This window comes from Pipistrellus hanaki (genome assembly GCF_964339955.1).
Source record: "Pipistrellus hanaki genome assembly, chromosome: 3".
Taxonomy (NCBI): Eukaryota; Metazoa; Chordata; class Mammalia; order Chiroptera; family Vespertilionidae; genus Pipistrellus; species Pipistrellus hanaki.
Genome location: NC_140505.1, coordinates 145,081,893 through 145,091,859, shown reverse-complemented (window position 1 = coordinate 145,091,859; position 9,967 = coordinate 145,081,893). Strand labels below are relative to the sequence as shown.

General features: G+C 40.4%; 1 protein-coding gene across 1 annotated transcript; it reads right to left on the bottom strand.

Annotated features, from left to right (window-relative positions):
• Positions 1-2,511: 2,511 nt before the first annotated feature.
• LOC311620672 (olfactory receptor 8S1-like) lies at positions 2,512-3,441 on the bottom strand (the record flags this gene model as incomplete). Its single annotated transcript, XM_084880218.1, has 1 exon — positions 2,512-3,441. One exon carries the CDS (start codon positions 3,439-3,441, stop codon positions 2,512-2,514), a length of 930 nt encoding a protein of 309 aa, XP_084736344.1.
• Between the last annotated feature and the right edge of the window lie 6,526 nt (positions 3,442-9,967).

The following is a 9,967-nucleotide window of genomic DNA, read 5'->3' as shown; positions in this document are numbered from 1 at the left end:
AAGTCCATTTGGTTCCAAATTCCCTCTTCTTAAAATAACGATAACTAAAGCATTTCCCTAAAGCACTTGGGGTATTTAAATGGATCATGTATGTAAAATGCTCAGTCTGATCATGTGTTCTTATTATAATTCATGTTTATAAATCTTCCATGAAAAGGCAGAATCTTGGATAACACTAGTGATCTTATCAGTGGGCCGTTGGGATTGTTCTATCAGAGTACTGCAAACAGAATGGCTGACCTTTGCCTCTCTGAATCTCTCCTCATTAAAATTCCTACAGAGTGAATGGTCTGACATTGACCATGTACCAGACACTGTGCCAGGAAGAATGAATAATGAGCAGGGATAGGGAGAACTAGCGGTGACCATGATTAACAGAATCTATGATTAATAGTCTCTATGGAACCATATTGAGCAGAAGGAGTTTAGCTGTTAGAAGAGTGGCAAAGATAGATAGAGTATAATAAAATTATCTACCATACTGTGTATAAAAAGTTTCATATTTTTGTAGGAATAATTGCTATACCACCCTTCCTCACCTGTATGACCCAGGCAGAAACTCAGGGGAGCAGCAAAAAGCAGTCCCAGAGGCGGAGGCACACACGTTGCGTCAGAGGACAGACTGTTGACTTTGCTGCCAGATTGCCCTAGCAGGAAGGAGACAAAAGCTCAGGACTGCTCTGAACCTCACTTCCAACCCCACTTCCAACTGCACTGAACCCCAGTTTCAGGCTCATTGGGGGAAAGACTAGACTGTCTGGTAGCGGGCGAAACTCAAGGGCACCTTTCTCTCAGAGGTGCTTGCAGCAAGTACCGAAAGACACTGAGGAACACTGAGACTCAGGAACCTCATAGGGCGGGCCTGACAGGAAGCCAAGGCTGTAGGCTCCACCCTGAAACTCTGCCCCATCCAAGCTGAGCACAGAGGCTTTTGCAATTTTCCAAGTCTAATCGAATAAGGCTGTCTCCTGGCATAGACACAGCTGATCCTCACAGCTAATGGGCTTGGAGGTCAGTTCCTCCCAGTGATACCAACAACAATCAAGACTTAACTACAACAATGCTGTACACACAGTCCACAAAGGGGTACACCAAGAATGTCCACCTTAGGTAACTGGGAGGCTGACCCACTGAACCATATTGGACACCTTAGCACACAAAGCCACCCTACCAACTCAGGGAAGCTGAGAAAACGCCGAGACAAGGAAACAGATCACAAACAAAAGAAATGTAGGACAACAAGCAACTGGATATAGAGTTCAAAACCACGGTTATAAGGTTTTTCAAGAATTTCCTAGAAAAGACCAATAAATAAACGAGACCTATGAGAATTTGAAAAGGGATCAACTAGAAATAATGAATACATTGTCTGAAAAAAAAATTATATAGAGTCCTAAAAACAGAATGGAAGATAATAAGAATCAAGTCAAAGATTTGAAACATAAAGAGCCAGAGGACACTCCTCCGCAGAAGCAAGAAGACAAGAGAATCCAGAAAGTTGAAGATAATGTAAGAAACCTCTGGGACAATTTCAAGCGAACCAACATCAGAATTATGGGAGTCCCAGAAGAAGAGAGAGAGCAAGATATCAAAAACATACTGGAAGAAATAGTGTCAGAGAACTTCCCCCACCTGGTGAAAGAAATAGACTTACAAGTCCAGGAAGCACACAGAACCCCAAACAAAAGGAATCCAAAGAGGATCACACCAAGATACATCATAATTAAAATTCCAAGAGCAAAAGGCAAAGAGAGAATATTAAAAGCAGCAAGAGAAAAGCAGGTAGTTACCTATAAATGAACACCCACATGATTGTCAGCTGATTTCTCAACAGAAACCATTCAGGCCAGATGGGAATGGCAAGAAATATTCAAAGTGATGAATAGCAAGAACCTACAGCCAAAAATACTCTACCCAGCTAAGCTATCACTCAGAATCGAAGGCCAGATAAAGAGCTTCACAAATAATAATAAAAAAAAAAGCTAAAGGAGTTCATCACTGCCAAACCAGAATTATATGAATTGCTGAAGGGGGTTCTTTAGGAAGAGGAAGAAAATAAAGATAAAAATTATGAACAACAAATACGTAACTATCAACAAGCGAATCTAAAAACCAAGGGAATTAAAAAAATCTGATGAACAATATTAACTGGTGAATGTGACAGAATCAGAGGTATGGAAGGGGAGTGAACTGACGATTCTTGGGGAAAAGGGGAATGGTGGGTGCGGGAAGAGACTGAACATAAACTGTGCACCTATGGATGAGGAAAATGGGGGGTGGGGAAAAGACAGAGGGTGGGGTAGGAACCTGGTGGAGGGGAGCAATGGAGGGGGGAAAAATGAGGAACATTTGTAATAATATGAACAATAAAGATTTATTTAAAAAAATTTTTTTAAAGAAAGAAAGAAAAGCTGTAGGGCACATTACAGATCCTGACATCAGAGAATTCGCCTGAATATCCAGGCACTACTTATTGCACTTCTACCCAGAATCCTCATCATCCTGGTGTTATTATTTGAAGCACCAGAAACATTTTCTCAACATCCTTTTCATAGCGGCCTTCATCTCCTTGTTCTTCAGGCTGTAGATGAGGGGATTCAGCATGGGGGTGATCACAATGTACTGCAGGGAGAAGATTAACTCTCGAGTGGATCCAGAATTGGGCATGAGGTAGCGTAGAAATCCTGAGCCATAAAAGAAGATCACTGCAGTGAGGTGGGAGGAGCAGGTAGAGAAGGCCTTGCTTTTGCCTGTGGTGGAGCTGATGGCCAGGATGGTGGACAAAATGCGAACGTAGGAGAAAAATATCAGGAGAAGATTTCCCAAGAAATGCAAGATGCTGGAGCAGAGCAGGGCTGTAAAACTTGCAGTCACATCAGAGCAGGACAAAGAGTAGAGAGAGGGCAGCTCACAGCAGAAGTGGTGGATATTTTGAGCCTCACAGAAGTCTAAATTGAGAGCTACAAGGATATTGATGAGAGCATCCAGAAAAGCCAAACCCCACGAGGCCCACACCAGCCCCATACACAGCTGTCTGTTCATCACCTGGCCATAGAGCAGAGGAGACCTGATGGCAACATAGCGGTCATACGCCATCACAGTGAGTAGGCAGGACTCAGTGCCCCTGGAGGCAAACAGAAAGAAGACCTGAGCCAGGCAGCCTTCTACTGAGATAGTTTTCTCCTCAGACAGCAGATTCTCCAACAGCTTGGGCACAGTGACAGAGGAGTGGCAGAGATCGAGGAAGGACAGCTGCCTCAGGAAAAAGTACATGGGGATGTGAAGATGAGAGTCAAACCCAATCACCAGCAGCAACATCAGATTCCCCATCAGGGTCAGGAGGTAAATAACAAGGAACAGCACGAAGAGCAGAGCCTGGGTCTGGGGGTCCGCAGACAGCCCCATGAGGATGAACTCGGAGATGACACTGTGGTTCCTCATCGCCTTCAGCATGTTCCTGGGAATGTCAGAAATAAACTGGGGGAAGCCTCTGCTAATGTCTGATATCTCAGTGTTTTAACCCTATTCTCCATTCACAAAGTTTCATGCCTACTCAAAAGTGTATTTCTGAAATGCTAAGTCTCTAGATTTCCTAAAACCTGTTATAATCTTTTCTACCAAACCCCTACGCTAGATCAACTCCCTGTCCACACTTATTGTTCTTTCTGTAATGTCTTAGAGTTAACTTGTTGTTATTTTATTGTTAAATATACACAAGGATGTTTGTAAACAGTTGATAATAATCCAGTAGAAAGAGAGAAATTCCAGAAGGAATGAGATACAATTGCAGAAATGGTGTCTCTCGAGCAGGTGAATGTCACAGCATAAGCAGAGCATGGATAGCCTTAAGTGAGAATAGGTTTTTTCCATCCATCAAACATGCATGAAGTCAGTAGATTTGGTGTTAGGAAGGAAGCTTCTCATCTGATGGCTTATGTTATTCACTGAGTATTTAAATGAGACCATTAATGGAAAGTGAAGAGGGGTAGTGGCTGGACATTTGCCCAGTGAGGAGAAACGGGGTTAATTAGAGACAAAGCAGCACAGAACTATCCCAGATACTATGTAATTTATCACAAAAAACTGCTGACGGATTTGAAAACATACTCTGGTCAAAATCTCCATGCCCCATTTGTATGATCTGTTCAGAGTCAGCTCTTATCAGAGCCTTCATGCCACTTGTAAATATAGACTACACTCTAACTTTCAAAAGCTTGACCCTTTTTTCCAACTGTGATCTGACAGCCCAGATTACATCAGCTCAGGATAACCCTTCAACACTATTAACACACCATCTTGAGTCAAGATTCTGGACCCCAATGTCTTGCTCTTTATCTTGTGTTCATACTATTACAAGACCAGCACATTCAGTTTCTCAAAAGCCATGATTTCTTCCCACTGTTTATCCAAACAACACACAGCACTAAAGCTGCTCTTAGGAATCAACTCCACAGTACTTCCACTCCTCGCCTCGTTGAGCAATAACTAACACTGAGTTAAAGAAAAACCTTTGAAAATCCAGTAGTCCAGAAGACAAATAAGTTTTAATATCAGTGTGAGAATTTGGTATTAAGGTGTGGAGTTTAAAAATTCCTGTTGATATAGATCTCCTCCTTGATTTCTAAAAGAGGAAAATACATGGATAAATTGTAAAAGCCTAAATACTTCCAGTCATCTGGCAATTGTATTATCTCTTTTTATTATTTTATTTTTCTTCTTTTACTCACCGCTCTTGTGTTAGCTACGTGACTGGATTCATCCAGAGAACAGTATGCCAGTGGCAGAAAATGCTGGAAAAGCAAGGAATCAAACCATGAAATACAGATTGAGAACCGTCCGTTATCATTTCAGAGGGCACAGAAAGCAAGCTCCCCTCTGTTCTCCTCATCTCCAAATGGAGCCCCACTACTAGCACTAGAAATTCCCTGAACTCTGAGGAAATGTCCCCTCTTAGAAATAAAGGCCAAAGCAGGAAACTCTTGCAGAGGACAAACCTGGAAATTGTATCCTGTCGGGCCAGAATCCCTCACAGGTAGAGGTGGACTCTGTTAGCTGTTGGAGGGGCCACAGAAGTAAACGAAATCATCACTTTCACCTGCTGCTACAATTTTACTGTTCTCGATGCTTCTTACTCAGACTGGTGAGTCCGGGTGTGGAATGGAAACAGCTCTGAGAATGCTGCCACTTTATGTTTTCAGTTCCTGTCACAATTAGGTGGAGTTAACTGACTAGGTCATTTCCAAAGAAAAGCTGCCCAAGATGAGTTCATCTCAGATTGAGAAATGCAGAAGCACCTAAAATTGTAACTGCCTCAAAGGAGTTGCTCAAAAGTGTTGTTTAAAAACAGAGTGAATGTGTGCACGAGTAAGGGAATGGATGAGACTCAGGAGAAGAGGAGTCACAGAGAACAGATCTGATTAGAAACCAGGAAGGGACTTGGATACCCTAGACTCCCATGACACCAGATGTAGAAAGGATACTGGATAAAAATTTCACCCACTGGAAAGGTATGCGCCAAAGCTGTGTCTTTTGCCCTGCTCTGAACTTCCACATACTACAGAATACATAATTAGGAGGGATAACTATAATGAAAGATTTGTTTCTGGACCCTATATGTTTGAAGAGCTTATAGAGGGTTATTTTTTAGTCACGAGGTGCCCAAAAGCTATCACTGGTATTCTGATCTCCCAACCGTAACAGTCAGCTCTCAGCTCTCAGCCTTCCCAAATCCCCAGGTTTCTGGTATAATGTGGGCTTTCAGCACGAGAAACAAAGGAATACAGCACACAGACTTATCTCAAGTGTCCCACGTGTAACATGAAGACGAAAAGCAATTACTTTGGAAAGTTGTGAGTTCTTAACTTACTAACTTAAGTACAGTACTGAAGACAACTGAGGTGCCAAAGAATTATTAGATTTTCTTGTCTTCACCCCCAATCCAAGTGTGTAATTTTCTCAAAAGGAGAAAAAGAAGTGGTTTTGAGGAGCAGACCAAAACATTTAAGATAACAGAAACAAATACTCTGTCAGAGAAAAATGTTCTCCTCCAGACCAGGAGAATAAAGGTAAGTTGAGAGGACTGAGGAGGAACCGAGTGCCAGATATAGAATGACGAGAAGTGGTGGGAATGAGGGTGAAGGGGTGCTACAGGGAACACAGAGAAAACCATCGGAGAACAGGGAAAACATTACCTGGTTTCTGTCTTTTCCTGTCACCGAGTGCGTCTTGTTTTTCCAGTTGGTGGGCATGACTCTGAGCTCAGGAGAAATTCACAAGACAGAAAATGTTCCACAACATTGAATCATGTGAACTGACATTGCTTTCTCTATGGGAGACTTTTTGTGCATAAATAGAAATATGTAAGCTCAGTTCTCAAAAGCCTCTGCAAATAAAGACTTCAGCAAGCTCTTCTAAACTTTGACAGCATGTTTACCCTTATCCCCTCATGTCTCCACAAACTGACAAAGAAAAGCTTGAAAATTTCAAATGACTAGCAAGTAGTACAGCAACTCTTTCATACCTCCTCCAGCACAATCACGCAGTCTGAGACTGTTACCACATTGCTAACAGCACCTTCCTAACAAAGGCGGCTCAGGTGTAGCCATTCATACGGGCTTGCGGTGAAGGTGCCCAATAGGTTGGCAAGGTAAGACCGGAAAGCCCAGGGGAGGTCTAGGTCCATCCTGATTGCTGGGAAGCTCAGCCCAAAGCATACTTTGTGCTCATTAGCCAAAAATGAGTACCGGGAGATCCCAGTGCGAATTCCCACTGAAACTCAGTGACTCACAGCTTACCTTTAGATCATGTTAATGCTGTCATGGGTTTAATTATTATATATAGTAAAGAATTACTATTATAGAAACACTATTAGGTCAATAGTAATTTAAATTTACCTACACATTTGACTTTTTTTGTTCAATTTTTTCCCCCCCTACATCTGCAATTGCAAATTCAAAATCTTAAACTGGATTTCAGTGGATGAGTTTAGCACAAATTAGACAAAGTTAAAAAGTATTAGCAAATCAGGGTAGGTCAGAAGAAAGTAAGAACTTCCATCTGTGAGCATTTCTTTCTCCTTTTCACTTTTCCTCTAGTTCAAGCCTTCTAGTGATGTATTTGTCTCACCTTCATCCTTAAAAGGGTGTTTTACTAGAAATAAAATCATAATGGCGGGGTTGTTTTTTTATTCAGTACTTTCAAGATATCTCATTATCCTCTGTCTCCTTGTTCATCTAATGTTTCTCCTGAAGTCAACTGTTAGTTTAATTCACTGATTTTCCACTAGTATGCTGCAGCACACTGATGTGCCACAAGTTTTTAAAACTATCAATACCTGACTTTTTAGCCAGGGTACTGACCTCTTTTCCCTTTTATTGTCAAACAAGAAAATGACAATAGCCAGCCAGTATGAATTAATCTAAATTATACCTACTTTTGTCAGCTTGTCAAAAATATAATAATAATATATTTTTGGTGTACCACAGGATTATAGTAATTTTTTTATATGTGCCATGAGATAAAAAGGGTTGAAAATATCTGATCTACTTGTACTTCTCTGGAGTTAATTTGTCTTTTTTTTTTTCCCCCTCTCTTGCATTTTTAGCATTATCTCCTTTGATTTAGTAATTTTATTATGATGTGAAAATGTGTGACTTTCATTTTACTTATCATATTTGGGATTTATTTATAGGACTTCTAGCATTTGTAGTTGATATATAAGGTGTCCCCAAAAATATATACACATACATTGAATAATTGTAAAGGTAGTGTTTATTGAAATATATTTCATTTTCAAAATTAAGCTATCAACTGTTAAAGTGTGTATACATTTTTGGAGGCACCCTGTAATTTTTTTTCAGTTTAAAAATTTTCAGCCATTATCTTACATATTGCCCCATTTTCTCTTCTATTACAATTTTTATTTCTCTTTTCCTTGAAACTCCATGTACATGTATGGTGCCTGCATTCTATACATAATGTATCTCATACTATCTTTTCCCCCTGTGCATTGCTCTACATATTTTCTTCTTATGTATCACTAGTATACTCTCAACAATGTCTAATCTCCTTTGAATTTATACTTTAATATCTTAATTTCATTGATTCAGTTTTTTATTTTTAGGCTTTTTACTTAGGTTTTTTTTTTTTTTTTTTAATAGTTTCCAGAAATATTATACAAAATTCTCAATCTTGTCTTAAGTCTCCATAAATAGTTTAAATTTTAAAGTAGTGTATCTGGGTCTATTTCCAACTTCTCTAAATTTTGTTTCCACATATTCTTGTTTAATTTTTTTTTCTATTAAAAACAGGATATTATTATGAAATTATGGAAGCCACTCAAGACTCTGGATTGTAGTGTCTTCATCCAGAGAGAATTTTCCCTTGCGTTAGTCAGAGTACCATGGGCATAATCAGTTCTGCATCATTCTGTGTAACTGCAGGAAGATGGGTTTCAGCCCATGTCAAGCCAGCCTGCTTCTAATCTAACTTTACTTCAGGGCGCTGTCCTTTGAGGTTCTACCCACACCCTGGTGGTCCCTGAAATCCATTTCCCCCATTAACTTTAGAAACTGTCAAAATAACTTCTCATATTTTCAACCACCTCTTAAATATGCCCCAATGGGGAAAAGAGAGCCCCAAAAGCTGAGCTTACTTCCCTAGATTTTCTTTGGGAGGATGACTCCATATTTCTTCACTGCTTTCTTAGCTTTCAGATATCTTCAGAGCACATCTTAGAAATATGCTGCTCAGCTTTTTGTTTTTTTAAATTCGTATTGGTCCAAATTACCTAATTAGTAGTTTCCAGATGTGAAAGTCCCCGATGATATTGTTTCAGTACATGGCTATTGTATTATTACTAGAGGCTTCGTGCTCGAATTCCTGCACCAGAGGGATCCCTCAGCCTGGCCTGCGGGATTGGGCCGAAACTGGCTCTCCAACATCCCCCAAGTGGTCCTGGATTGTGAGAGGGCACAGGCCAGGCCGAGGGACCCCAATGGTGCATGATTGGGGCCAGGGAGGGACTTGGGCCAAAGGTTGGCCAGCCAGGGAGGGACCATGGGAGGGCTCCAGAGCATGTCCTGCCAATCTTGCTCAGTTCTGATTGGACAGGCCCAGCAGCAAGCTAACCTACTGGTTGGAGCGTCTGCCCCTTGTTGGTCAGTACATGTCATAGTGAACGGTTGAGTGGCCTTAGCATTCATTAGCATATTATGCTTTGATTGGTTGAACAATGACCAGACACTTAGCATATTAGACTTTTATTAAATAGGATTAGGTATTGCTAATTTACATATTTGATAATGCTGATTTTTTCCCCCCAGGCCTTATTTGGTTTACATTACTATTTTTGTCTGACTTTTTCTCCAATCCCAATTTTTATCATTTTAACTTTCCTCCCAACCCGTTTTAAAGAAATGTTCATATTACATATTTCTATCAAAAGAAGCATAAGCAAATAATTTGAAACATTTTAGTTTATTTTTCTCCTAGGTTGTTTTCTTCTTCTATGTTTGCATTGCATATCAGTAATGATGTATTTGGATGGGGGGGAAAAAACACTAAATAGCCATAATTTAACTCATAAGAATGTTTATTTTAATGTAAGAATAACTATGGGGGGCCCTGGCCAGATAACTGTTGGTTGGAGCATCATCCCATACACGTGAGTTGGATTCATGGTCAGGGCATCTACCTAGTTTGTGGATTCAATCCCTGGTTGTGCTTCTCTTTCACCTCTCTCTCTCTCTCTCTCTCTCTCTCTCTCTCTCTCTCTCTCTCTCTCTCTCCATTCCTTTATCTCTCTCTAGAAGAAAAAAGCAATAAGAATGTATCCTTGAGGATCAAAAAGAAGAAGAAGAAGAAGTATGGGAGTATGAGATTTGGGTTTTGGTTTCACATTAACTTGATAAGTCAAGTTTTTGATTCAATGTGACTGTAATTTTTTGCTCTCCCTCTCACGGTCTCA